Source organism: Tamandua tetradactyla, chromosome 12, assembly GCF_023851605.1.
Source record: "Tamandua tetradactyla isolate mTamTet1 chromosome 12, mTamTet1.pri, whole genome shotgun sequence".
Lineage (NCBI taxonomy): Eukaryota > Metazoa > Chordata > Mammalia > Pilosa > Myrmecophagidae > Tamandua > Tamandua tetradactyla.
In genome coordinates, this window is record NC_135338.1 from 62,325,565 (window position 1) to 62,339,133 (window position 13,569).

The following is a 13,569-nucleotide window of genomic DNA, read 5'->3' on the forward strand; positions in this document are numbered from 1 at the left end:
CTGTGGCATCTTCGAGGGAAATCAAGAAGGCCCATGAGCTGGTCCAAACTCTGGGGAGTTGCTAGATCCTTAGAAGCTGAGGCAGAGTTTGGGGTTTTCTTGAGTGTGATGGGGCACGTGGAAGGTTCTGGGCGGGGGAGGGTTCTCAGCCAACTTAATTTGGAACATTCATTCTGACCACCAAGGTAAAAGCAGAGAGTCCACGTGGGAGGCACAGATCCAGAGGAATGTTGATGGAGGCTGGACTGGGGTGAGGATGGGGAGGTAGAGAGACATATAAATGTGGTGGTGTCCTGAAGGCAGATCTGAAAGCAGATCTGCTGATTGATTGGATGAGCCTAGCTGGGAAAAAAAGGTGGGAGAAGAAGGGTGTGGAAGGTGAAGGAGGGAAAGGACTAGACAATCTAAAGGAGTCCAGGCTCCAGAGTGAGCTAGTGGGTGGTTGGAGAGCTTTTGGAGTTAGTTTCAGATTAATATTGCCAAGTGCGGTGGAGGCAAAGGTAATGGGCCTTGCCATGACTGATCATGGAACCAGTGCTGGTGAGCTGGGTGGAGCACCAAAAGGAGTGCCCTCTTTACCAAACAGGAAATTGGAGGCATGTAGGGAATTCACGTCATCAAGGAAGATCTGGGTGGCAGTTGTTTGGTGTGGGCAGTGTGGTCTGACAAATGCACTGTGGACGAGCGGGGATTTTAAGAGGAGAAGGGAGAAAAGGTGAACTGGGAGGGGAATGTGAAGCTCTGAGGCCATCCATCTACCCCAGACATGAGTGTTGGGGATGCAGAGAGGACATGAGGGGCTTGGATTCCAGAACAAGCTGTGGAAGAGTTGTTGGGGTTGTGGGGTGGGATGGGGGTGGGGTAAGGAAGAGTGGAAGATGGGCTCTTACATTGAGCCATTTGGGAAGGAGGATCTGGATTCGGAGGGATGATAGACTTTCCTAGTGAGTTTGGGAAATGGTATTAGGCAATGACTGGCCCAAGTTTGTTGGGGAGAAGGAAGATAGTGTCCCTCTTGGAATTGGGTTCTTGGTGAGATGGGTGGTGGGATATTGAGGATGGAAAGGAATCGGGGTCTCCCAGAATGGTGCGGACCTTGAGGAGCTTCCCTCAAATCTTCCTGAGGGTGGGCACCTTGGGGCCAGTGCTGAGGAGTCTCTCTGGGAACCTGTGGTGCCCTGGAGGCCTCCTAGACACCTCAGCAGTGGAGAGGGGGCTTTCTCCAGAGTTTCCCAGGCATGGTGGCCCCTCAGTCCTGCAGAAGCTCAGCTGAGGCCTTGCTGTGCTTGATCGATAGCAGTGTGCTCTACTGAGAAGTCCCCAGCCCCCACTTCAGGAACCCCCAGATCCACACATGCTCACAGGTTCCCTGACCTATGACCTGCTATTATGAAGTCCAATAAGCAGCCTCCCTCTTCTCATTTCTAAATTCTGCATGTGGAGACTCATGAATGCAATGCCAACTTCAGGGAAGGGAGCATGTGTCAGCGCCCCTCTAGGAGAGGTGAGTAGTTGGCTCACTGAACAACTGGGCTTTCTCAGGCCACACATCAACTGCCTCACTAACCCTCAGTGTCCAATCTTCCATAGGAACGCAGTTTGGAGGCCAAGCCCACTTGGGAGAAGCGAAAGAGGACACCTTGTTTATCTTGTCCGCTTTTCAGTGGTACTTGAAGAGAAGTTGTTCGTGGTGGATTCGCTTTACTTATGACGAATCATTCACGGACAACACTTTTTTCAGTACCAAATGCTACCTCTAAGGACTTCTCAGACCCAACGGCAACCTCAAGGTAGTCGAACTTTGTGATCACTGTGTGGAGAAACCAGGAATGGATGACTGACCATGGGCAACAAGCTCCAGCTTGGGTGTAAGTCACCTGGCCTGCCGACCAGAGCACCCATCCCAGGAAGCATTCCTGTTGGCCGGCCAGCAGGGGGAACAGCTGGAGTTCTGTCACCATGGTCACCTTATAAGATGTTGAAGAGAAGCTTCCCTGGCCCAAGGCCCCTTTCCAGAAGAGATGGCACTACCCAGGGTATGTGACTGGTTGACCAGGGGGTTGCATTCTCCTCCCCTGTGGGCCACCTAGTCACCACCACCACCACCCCACCCAGGAAGACTGAGCAGAGACTCTGCCAACTTTGAGGAAGGCAGAGGTAGACTGCTGACTGAGGCTATTCAGTGGACTAGGGCAAAACATGGTCTTGGGGGTGTCTTTACTTAAATGTGACGAGTCATCCTTGGGAACCTCTTCATCCTCTCACAGCTTCCTTGGAACATTCCTTGGGTATGATGTTGACTTTGGATTCAGGATCCGAAGCATGCCAGCTCCAGTCCAGGGTGTGTGTGCGATTCCTCTTCAGACCATGTCCTTTATTTAAGAGGTATGTCACCTGGCTCTCTGACCCCCAGCATCCCTTCTCTTCACAGGAGGATCCTTGGAAGTGATGGCAGCTTTGGGAAGCGGCAGTGGTTCTCCAGTCAGTACCACTTCACCCTAGAAGCCAAGGAGCTACCCATTATGCATTCACTCTGGGGCAGCTATGGAATGGCACTGCCTCTCGGCCAGGAGGATTAACCAGACCCACCCCTTACAAGGGGGAGGGCAGTGGTACAGCACCTTCTCAGTATGTGTGCCCCCAGGGAATACCCAATCTAATGTGTGCCACTTGGCTTGCTACCCAACACTGTCCTGCCCATTCCAAATAGGACAACCTTGAGGGGTTGCCACTTTGTAGGAAAGGCAAAGGATTTCTCACCAGAGTTCACATATGGTACTTGAAGAGAGGCTGGCCGTGATGAATTCGATTCATCAAAGCGAGTCATACACGGCTCTCCTCTCTTTTAGTGTCATATTTTGCCTCAGAAACCTACCTGAGCCAGTGCTGTTTTCCAGGTCAAGGTAGGTGCCTGGATGGCTGAGCTCATGGCAAGCACCTTCCTGGGGGTGCATGTTACTGGCTCACTGATGTGAAGGTACAAGCTGGCCCTAAGATGACTTCCTGGGGAACTGCCAACTTTAGGAAAAGTTCGAGAAGCTGTTGGGCTGCCCTGACCTTTTCTGTTAACATTAAAATACACATGGTTAATATCTTTTTTAAAAATTACTATCAAATTCAACCTTGGAAGGGCATCTGCAAACATCTTTTGATTAGTCAGCTTTCTAGGGTGTGGAAGTGACTAGGATACCAGATCACATGGAGTTAATAGACCCTGTGTGGTCCCTGCTTTACTAACCTGCAGGAACCCCTCTACCTTCCAGGGAACTTCTTTAAAGTGAGCCCAGCTTTATCAAGGAGGCAATGGTTAACCTGTTCTTGCAAACATGTGTTCTTTTCAGAGCTGTTTACTTAACCTATGATGACTCACATCTGGCTGATTTCTTTGCGTTAAGTGTTGACTCCATGGCTAATCCCAGGTGGGTGAACCAGAGGCTGGCCAGAGAACATGGGCTTTGCTTGGAAAGTGAGTCACCTGGTCCACTCATCCTGGGTGTCCCGTCTGCCCTCAGAGTTCCCTGCCAGGCTGCCAAGTTTGCGTGGAAGAAGCAGGGATGCTGAGAGCAGTGCTGCCTCCTGGTACTTGGAGGGAGGTTGTCCGTGGTGAGTTCGCATTATCTAATGATGCCCAATACACGGTCGATCTCTTTTCGGTATCACATGTCAACAAGGCACCTGCTTGGACCTGATGGTGATTTCAGAGAAGCCACGCCCATGTCGGTTCCACGCGGGAGTACCTAAGCGTGTGGTCGGCCCCAGAGCCAGCAGATATTAGTGCCCCTCATCTGCTTCTCCCCATTCAGTCTATTCTTGGAAGACCCTCTCCTCCCATCACACAGATTTAGGACCACACAGCAACTGGGAAAGGGGATATCCAGGGTGCTCCTTGTTTTTGCTTTATAAGGGAAAGTAATAGATAGTTCCCTTCTCCTTCAATATTAAATCTTGTCTTGGAGGACTCTCTTAGACATGTTAACAAATTCAGGGAAAGAATATTCGTTTCAGGATATCTTCTGGGCTAAATGAATGTGTGAGTTACCACGACTGTTTACCTGGAGGCCACACCAAATTTGAGGACAGAGGGCAGTTCTATTTTTAGTCCCTGTTTTTTCTTTTCAAAAAGAATAATTATTTTACCTTATTACCATATTTATAAAAATGACAGGCTTTTAATGCAAATTCAAGGGACATGGAAAATGTTAATAAAAAAGAGAGAAAATTACCCAATTCTCTGTGCACTCAGAAATACACATCAAGGGCTTTAGAAATTTTGCACAGCTGTCTGGGCATATATGCAAATAGAAAGGTAGACAGCGAGAAAAATAATTTACAAAATGAAATCACACTGTACCTTATCATTTTATTTAAAATGCTATTTACAGTTTTATTTGTATTATAACATACAGAACAAGGTAAAGGAGATTGAAATAATTGATTAATTTTTCTTGCTTTCCCACGAGAGGTATTAACTCTGAAAAGATTACTCTAAAACTAAGAAAAATGTTTGTTTAATACATTAAGTGGTTGGGTTTGTGATTTTTTAAACTGTCTCAGTATACTCTTAGTTCTGAAAGATAAGGAAATCAGCATTCTTATACTTTGCCCCAACTCCTGTTTTTTTTTTCAGTTATACACTTTAATTTTTCCATTGTAAGGATTTGCATTTTACATTTTATAAGCATGATTCTCACAGGTTTTTAGTCATATTTCTTTATTTAAATGGATTCTTTGCTGACTGCTAGTCTTTTTTTCTTTAAGCAACAACTACTATATTCCTTTAAATTTTAATTCATCTATGAATGGGATGGATTGTCCTATTGTTTATTCAGAAATGCTCTTGGACATTATCCCTGAGTCTTTGCACATTTGAGAATATCTGTCTCTTTTATAAACAGGGACATCTTAGCTAGATATAAAATTCTTGCCTTCCTTCTATCCTCTCCCACGCCTCAGAACCTTGTAGATTCTGATCCATTGTCTTCTGCATTGAGTATTTCACTAGCTGTTTTGAAGTGGCTTCTCTACCTAACTCTTAGTTAGCAGAACTGCCTTACCTAGTGTGTTCTTCATGTCCTGTTTATTGGAAAGACTTTGGGGTTGTATATTATGTGAAATCTTTCATCTCTGAGAGTGACCATTGCTTTAGTAGTTTTTTCATCTGTCTATTTTTTTCCATACTGCTCTATTCAACCTTTCTGATTTCTAGTTATTTTTACTGTTGTTATTCACTTCAACTCTATTTTTAATATAATTTCTTTCTATTCTCAGGATAGGAGTCCTCTTTCTTGAGTCTACTGACTCTCATAATGGTATTTTTCTTTGTTTTGTAACTTTTCATTGTGAGATTATCATCAGTGAAGTTTAAGGTGTTTTTGTCTTGTTTTATTTTTTTACCTGTGCAGAGGTGTGATTTTGCATTTGCTTCTGCTTGACACCCCAAGAATTTTTCCAGTTGAGATCAGTTTTTCCTACTAAGTTGTTGGCTTAGGGATTCCCATCCTACATGGCTGGTGTAAATTCCAACTACATCTTTGGCTTAGAACTTTGATTTCTCACAGGGGACCTCATTCTGCTAACTATCAAGGCAGAAATAAATTATCTTGTCATTTCCCCTTTTAGGTTCAGGTCCCTACCTCTCTTGGACACAAGATCACATCTTCTGCTCCTACTTAAGCCTTACAATTGCAAATGTTCAATACCTCCAGCCAAAACAGCTTCCCCTAGGTCTCTTGGAGCCAGGTTGCAAGGTTAATGCTCTCAATGAAATTCTCTCTTCATTGCCACCTGATGGTTTCCCTTTCTTTCCTTCGAGCTCAGTTGGGCATTTATTTTGGCTGCTATTGTGTTTTGTCCAATATTTGTCTGTTTTGGAGGAGCAGGTTCCTGGTTAGCTCTTGTTGCTGGGACTGAGTCTTTGAACTGAAAGATGAGTTAACTTGGTGTGACACTCTTGGTTCCCAGTTTCCTTCCCTCAGGACTTTGTGGACATTTCTCAGTGTTGACTTCCCAGTGTTAAGCATTACTATGGATAAACTTCAGGATAGTCTGGTATTCCCCTGGACGTTGGACTTTTTTTTTCTCCATGGATATTTGGAGTCTTTCTTTAGTCTTGAATATGGGCAACTTTAACAAGATATGACTCAGTCACTGTTTATCTTTATCAGTTTTTTGGATCATATCTTGTCTACTTGATTAATCGATTTGGTTCTTCATTTCAAGGTTATTTTCTTCTATTTTTATGGATACTTTCTATTTCATAAGTTGGTCTTTTCTTGAGTTGAATTGTCTGACTAATTTATTTGGTTGTAGACTGGAGGAGAAAGTATCTGTGATTTGGGCCCACTCCACCATCTCTGTCTGGAAGTGTTTTTATTATATTTCCTATGCATGTGTCTATTCAAAGTGAGAGTCATACCCATATACCCTCTCCTCGGTATCACCGTCCACCTTGGCAGGATGCTTCATTTCATGTCACCTTCTGGACAGATATGGTGTCAGCACTGTTCACCAGGTGTGTAAGTTTGTTTCTCTGATTGTATGCCTGTGAGATCATTTACCTGTGGATACAGTCCATTCTTAGGAAGACTTCCTAGAAGCTATGCCTGCCTCTGGGGATGAGGCCATGCTCCTGAGCTCAGTGCATGACTTGATGTAATAAAGTTGGCATTTGGTGCTGTCCCTTTATTTATGGTCAGTATTTCAAAGATAACCTCTTTGAAATGAACTCCAGCTTTGAATGGATTCCTGGACACAAGGCTTGTGCACCGATCATTGCTGCCAGCTTTGAGGCTAATGTGACATGAGGAAATGTTTCCTGATGGGATCTAGATAACTAATTCTTGTGTACTTGTACTTTTTCTCACCATTAACTCCCCCAAAAGTCCTTCTTAGATATGCCATCAGCCTTGGCAGAGGTGTTACGGTCTGGACAACTGTGGGGCCAAGGACGGGGTGCCTGAACACAGAACGTGAGCTCTGTTTACAACCAGCTCGCACCCAATCTGCTAACCTTTGATGTTCACTCTGTCCATAGGAGGACTTTCTGGAGGAGACCAGCCTTGGAGAAGAGGCACTGACACCTTGTTGGTGCTAATCCGCGGTACTTGGAGATAGGTTATCCGTGTTGCCTTCGCTTTATTTGTGACGAATCATACACGGTTCACCTATTTTTCAGTACCAAATCCCGCCTTGGAGTGCTTCTTGGGGCAGTGTCACACTTCAGGGCGGGACCTTGGTGTCAGCCCCTCTCCAAGCTAAACGAATGGACCATTGACCACGGCTGACTGCAGAGCACGTGCTTTCCATGGGGAGAGCCCTGGACATGGCGCCAACTTTGGGGAAAGCACGGAGTTTTCTTGCTGCTACTTTGCGGTACTTGAAGAGAGGTCTTCCATGATGCATTCGCTTTGTTTTTTGACGAATCATACATGGTTGACCTTTTTTTAAGTATCAATTCTGGCCTTAGAACACCCTAGGGTGACGCCAACTTTAGAAAGTAGAACTGTCCACACACCTGGACGATATTAACCTGAGCGTGTGCACTCTTCCCTTGTGTTTCTCCTCTGAGTTCACTCACCTCGGTGTCTTATCCACCTCCTGGGTCCCTGGTGGGCTACCAGGATGCCAGTTTCTTTGCAGAAGCGGTAGTTAGACCAATTCCATGTTGAACAAGAGGCTATCTGTCCCATGCCCTCTTTGTGTATAAAAGAGGATCCTCTGCAACTCTCTTTGGTGAACTGGGTCCCTCCCTGAATGCCTTCTTGAAAGTGATACTAATTTCAAAAATGGGACATTGGGGTCTGAGCTTTGTGCTGGGACTGGGCTGAGGGCAGCGTGGACCATGAGTTTTATTGGTGGCATGTGTTGCCAGCATCCTGACCCTCCTGTCCCATCCGTCCTTAGGCCTACTGTCCAGGACGTGTCGGAAGCAAGCTCCACAGTCAGGTACTCGAATGGAGGTTGTCCATGGTGTGTTCATTTTATTTATGATGAGTATTACATGGCCAATCTCCTTTCAGTACTAAATTCTTCTTGGGAAAACTTCATGAAAGCTGCAGAAAGGTAAGTTTCTGCCAGCACCTGTCCAGGGTAAGGAATTGGGTGATTCACGTCATGATAGACATCCCATGTTTAATGCATGTCATGGGGCCTGCATCCTGGCTGTCCTTGGGAGAAATTCCCAGGAATGAGGCTGACTCTTCAGGTGAGACCGTGGTTTCTAGTCTTGAATACCCTGCTTCCTGGAAGACCCATTCATGAAGAAAGCACATTTAGGAATCCTTCTTGGAGGTACAAAGCCATCTCCCTGGATATGAGACTTACCTTAGGGAAAGGGACTTTTGTGTCATCCCAACAGCCCAGCGAAATGGATGGCATGTCCTTTATTTATATAGCATCCCTTCTTGATACTGCCTGCCCAGCATCCTCATCCTCAGGGTGTCCCTAGGGAGGGAAAGCCAGCTTTAGGGAGGGAAGGGAGATTTTCTTAATATTGAAGAGAGAGAGATCCGTAGCATGTTTTGATTATCCCTGGTGCAGGGTGAGGCTTGTGAATAGCATTTATTACGGCGTTATGTTTGCTAATGGCATGACCTTGGATGAGTTACTTAACCCTGAACCTCTCTGTGTCTTGTTTCTTCATCTATAAAATGGGGTTAATAACAACACCTGCCTCATAAGATAGATACAGAGACTTGATAGTTACGCCAAGCATTCATAACAGTGTCCGGCACATAGTAAAACATGAATAAATGTTGGTTCTTATGACTGTTATTTTTATATTGTTAGTATATCATAGATCTTTGTTTACCATCTGAGGGTAGAAATTTATCTATTTTCCCCACTGCTGTGTCCCTAAGAGTGTGCATAGATACTTGTTGAATGAAAGCATAAATGATTGATCAACATACTCTCTTTATTAAATACCCTCTTTGGGGCCTCCTGGAAGGAAGTGTGGACGAAGCCTGGTCTGAACCTTCCTTCCCGCGCAGTCCACTGCCCTCCTGCCCCGATAAGGAGGCCCCGCTGGCTTCTAGGTGGGCTCGCTTACTCACAGCGGACGCTCACCAGCAGCCGCCCCTCTCTCTGTTAAATCCCTCCCAGGAACTTGGCAGAGGAGACCCTGGCTTTGGGTGTGGGACCTCGGCGACAACATCCCTCCAGGGTGAGTGACCGGGTGCTGACCGCAGGCTTCGGCCTGCTCGCCCACACCTGGCAGGGGCCGACTCCATGTGAGTTGGCTGATGACTCCTTCCCCTTGCTCAAGGCCAGTCGTGTTGTGCTCACATCTCCGGGGCCTCCGTGGAGGCAGCGCCTGCTCCCCAAGAGAGGAACTGGTAGCGCTGCGGTCATGGTAAGTGAGCAGGGGCATCCTGGGGGGCAATCTCACCTCCGATGAAGAGGAATCTTGTTGGTGTTCTTTCCTGTGCTGATGTTTGATCCTTGAGCAGAGGTTGCCCTTGGTGAATTCGCTATATTTGTGTTGAATCACACAAAGGCAACTTTTGTTTGAGTATCAAATCCTGCCTGGGATGGCTTCCGGTACCCAGTGGCCAGCTCAGGGTCCAGCTCCCCCAGTGCATGAGAACAGAGGGTGTAGATGAGGGTGCTGCAACTTTCCTGGTGGACCAGAAAGGACTGGTCCGAGAACACATGCTGGAGCCCTGGTGCGCTCCACCTGGGAACTTGGGGGTTTGTTGGGTCTGCTCCCAGGCTTACCTGGGACCCCCCTCCCTGGAAATCATCATTTTGGTTCCAAGGACATTTTTTTTTCCTCTGAAGACATTCTGTCCTTGTGGCTAAATAATGAGCTTAATCATTTTAAACTGAGTTTAACTTTAAATTTCATTTGAAACCCAATAATTTTAGAGGCTTCACCCTCTCCCTCTCTCTGTGTCTGCCTCACAAGCACTCTCTCTCTCTCTCTCTCTCTCTCTTTTTCTCTTTTTCCCTATATCTCTCCTTGTCTCAATTTCTCAGTTTTTCTGTCCTCCCTTCCCCCCAAAGGTGTTCTCAATTTTCTCCTGGGTTATGAAATAAATAGAAACTCTTAGTATTTCATTCAGTTTGTATTAAATAATAATGATGAACATAATCAACACAAAATAAAACTAAAAACAGCTGAAATGGTGCAGAGTAAAATGGGTTCAATTGACTACAAATTGGCAGGAGAATCCAATTTTCTTGACAACATTTCGGCTGCGACATTTGACCTGGGGAAATAGAATGTGATAGACAGGGCAGCCCCGAGAGGGAATTCACAGTGGCAGCAGCTATAAACAGTCATATTTGATGAGCGGAAAAACGCATTGAGGAATCAAATTTTCATTCAAATTTTTAAATGGAAAAGAATTGATCTTAATGAAAATGATTTTGGGAAAATAACAAGGGAAATAAAAGAAATGAATATAGCTCAGCAGCACAGTAGAGAAAACTAAACAGGGAATAGGATTAGTTTAATAGAATTCACCCTAGAAAACACTTTGTTATAAAAATCAATGCTGGTACCATTCTCGTTACAACGCTTAACTTCGTATGTGTCGGGAGTGAGTTTGGAGGTGTCCATAGGAACCAAGGGTCACATGCAGTGTCCTTTATGTGGCTTCCCAGAAAGCCTCCTGTGCTGGTGTGCTGCTTTTGGGGGTGACACTGTGGTATGGCGTTCTCTTGGGGATGTGGGTGACGAGGTCCTTAGGACCTGTGCTGTGTTCACATATCGCCTGGCCTGTACCTCCAGGAATGCCTTCCATACTCGTGTGGAGGTCTTGGACGAGATGCTTGCTCCAGGTGAACTTGAGGTTCGGTGGTTGGAGACTGGTCCTCCTGGAATGGAGCCTCCAGTAGGTTGCCATCTACTCCAGGAAGGCTGCATGCTCCAGGGTTCCAGCCTTCCCTGCACCCCTCACAGAGGCTCAGCCTTGTTTGGGAGGCCGTCCCAGAGATGGTGGCACTATTTGGGACCAGGAATTTCTTCTGGAGTCAAAACCATTGCCCAGTATATGAACCAAGGCTGTCCTTAGCTGGTCTGCTTTTTAAATGACCAACAGTGCCTGGCCAATCTCTTTGCAGATCAGCCCCAGTCTTGGAGGATTTCCTTCTGTGCCACTCTTGAGAGGCGACCAGCAGCTGGAGTGCCCCCCTCCCCCAGGGTAGGTGCATGGGTGCAGCCATAGGACATGCCTGACCAGCGATGATGTGTTTCACCTGGCCCAGTAGCCATCACTGTCCAGTCTGCTTTGGGAATGCTTCTGGGAGGCCTGGCCAGCTCTGGAAAAGACTCTTTTTATTTCAGGTCAGTATTTGCAGACCCTGCCGGGAGGCTGTTTGTGTAATAGATTTTCTTTCTTTACAGCAGGCTTACGTGGCTGGCCTCTTTCCCTGATCCTAGCAAGACTTGGAGTGCTTTCTGATCTCATGCCAACGTCAGGGAAAGGATTCTGCTGTCGGTCCCACTCCAAAGTTTGCAAAATGGGTGGTGGGCACAGAATCCAGACTCTGCTGTGGCATATGTCACCTGGTCCCGGACCCTCACCAGCCAATGCATTATTGGGGGGCATATCCTGGATGTGTTGACTGATGGCTTTGGGGAAGGTTGGGAGGGTCTCGTTTCCAGGGCTGCTCTACATTGTTTTGAAGGGAGGTCGTCTGTGGTTCATTTGCCTTTTTCTTCCTGTTTTGCTTGCTTTACTTAATTACATGGTCCACCAGTTTGTTGTTCATATTAAGTCACCTTTTGGAAGATTGTGGGGCGGCACTGGCCATGTGAGGCTCGGGGTGGTAGGGGTGGGACCGGGAAGTGGGGGGTGCTGTGCGTATGTGTGTATCCCGTTACCCTCCTTCCAGGAGGGGCTCGGTGCTTGGAGGGGCTCCAGGGTTCAGGCATGAACAAGAGTTCCTTCAGGGTCTGATTGGGCAGCTCGGCAGAAAGGTGCTTCAGCTGCCCTGAAAATTCCCGCCTGGAGGATACGCCCAGAAACAGGCACCCTCCTTTCAGTATCAGATCCCACTTGGGTCTCATGCTCAGCTCCTGGGAATGTTTCCTAGATCATTCTGGCTCATTCTGGACAGGTGATCAAACGGTGGACCTCAGTGATTTAAGGTTTTTTGGTCCAGTGTGACGTTTGGTCCCCAGATATCCAGAATCCAACCTACCCTTGAGAGGAGGGCCGGGGAGGGCTTCCGGAAGCACTACACCTTGGAGCAGACGCCTTGGCCCAAGAGGCCCCAGCCTCTCCGTGGTACTCGGGGAGAGGTTACCCGAGCAACTTTGCATCTGGACGACGAATGTTGCTCGGTGAACCCCTCTTCGGTATCAAAGTCCACCAGGGAGGCCTGCTCGGAGGTGGTGGCACCTCGAGGAAGACCGCCGCCATCAGCACAGCTCTGGGGCGCGGAGATGGATGGTCGACCAGTTGGAAAGTAATTGTTCAGAATGTACTTCACCTGGTCCACTAGCCGTCAGTGCCCACTGCAGCCGGCCGGCCAGCCCGTGGGGCTTCCTCAGCTCTGCGCCGTCCCTGGTACTTGAAGAAAGATCGACCGTGTTATATTCGCTTTCTTGACTTCGAATAATACATGGTTGATCTTTTCTCAGTATCAAATCTCACCTCGGAGCACCTCTTGGAGATGCATCCCTTTCGGGGTGGGGGTGCCCAGCGGGGTCCGACGTGCGGCTTGGTGGGGGTTATCCGTGACGTGTGTCTCTTGTGTCTTCTCACCCGTGGCCTCCCATCCATCCCCAGGACGACGTCTGGAAGGTGGTGCCTGTGGGGAGGCAGCAGCTGTGGTACTGGAGTTGGCGTCCCTCTGGGTACTTGAGGAGAGGCTGTCTGTGATGAGTTCGCTTTATTAATGACGAATATAACACAGATGGCCTGTTTTCAGTGCCACCCACGACTTGGCAGGGTACCGGCGCCAGGCAGCACAGGGTACGTGAGTGCATGGGCTCTGCGGATGGCTCTGCGGATGTTCGCCACTGACCCTCGGCATCCAGTAACGTCCCAGGAGAGCACGTGTTGGGGAAGAAAGAGGCCAGGGTTCCCCAGGGAGGAGGCTGGTTGGCGCACAGGGGTGACCTAAAGCTGTCAAGGCAGATGAAAGCCTGGGACCCCCTGTTTTGGAGTGGGTGCGAGTCCTCTCTGGGATGTCCAGCCAAGGACTGAGCCCTTGCATGTCCTGGCCCTGGCTGTGTGTCCCGAGTCACCTTCCCTTGCGTCCAATCCCTTGAGACCCTAGCAGGGTGGCCCTGGGCCCCTGGGTCCCAGTTGTGCACTCCGCTTGCCACGTGCATGGCTTCATGGGGTGCCCTAGGAGGGCACGTCCTCCTCTGCCATTGTACACGATGCATAGGCAAACTGTTTATGCCCTTTGCATGCTGACTGCACATTGTCCTGCGACGCTAGGGGCCGGGCTGGCGCTGACAAGAAGCCTCCTCTCTGGAGCCCATGCTGCTCGGTGGTCCCGGGAATAGGTTGCCTGTGAGGTGTTCACTTTCTATATGATGAATATTATACAGTCAACCTCTTTCCGGTATCCAATTCCGCCGGGGACGTCACCCGCTTCTGGATCCCA

At 47.9% G+C, this 13,569-nt stretch overlaps 1 protein-coding gene across 7 annotated transcripts; it reads left to right on the plus strand.

The window, feature by feature from the left end:
• Positions 1-879: 879 nt before the first annotated feature.
• LOC143652216 (uncharacterized) lies at positions 880-11,412 on the plus strand. 7 transcript variants are annotated; one of them, XM_077123568.1, is made up of 7 exons: positions 880-2,036; positions 2,268-2,341; positions 2,432-3,603; positions 7,903-7,944; positions 8,019-8,061; positions 9,103-9,352; positions 11,068-11,412. In XM_077123568.1, the coding sequence occupies exons 3-7, from the start codon at positions 3,555-3,557 to the stop codon at positions 11,149-11,151; spliced, it is 468 nt and encodes a 155-aa protein (XP_076979683.1). In that variant the 5' UTR covers positions 880-2,036; positions 2,268-2,341; positions 2,432-3,554; the 3' UTR covers positions 11,152-11,412. The 7 variants fall into 7 exon arrangements, with proteins under 7 accessions (XP_076979683.1, XP_076979685.1, XP_076979681.1 ...); XM_077123570.1 differs by having other exon boundaries at positions 880-3,603; positions 9,103-9,163; positions 9,266-9,352; XM_077123566.1 differs by having other exon boundaries at positions 880-3,419; positions 3,513-3,603.
• Positions 11,413-13,569: the final 2,157 nt, after the last annotated feature.

Excerpts from the sequence above, each read along its gene's own strand:
- LOC143652216 (XM_077123563.1), top strand. The coding sequence starts at position 3,555 with ATGCTGAGAGCAGTGCTGCCTCCTGGTACTTGGAGGGAGGTTGTCCGT. Across the intron at positions 3,604-7,902 it reads TTGGAGGGAGGTTGTCCGTG|GCCTACTGTCCAGGACGTGT; the intron begins GTGAGTTCGCAT and ends ATCCGTCCTTAG. Across the intron at positions 9,353-11,067 it reads CTGGTAGCGCTGCGGTCATG|ATCAGCCCCAGTCTTGGAGG; the intron begins GTAAGTGAGCAG and ends ATCTCTTTGCAG.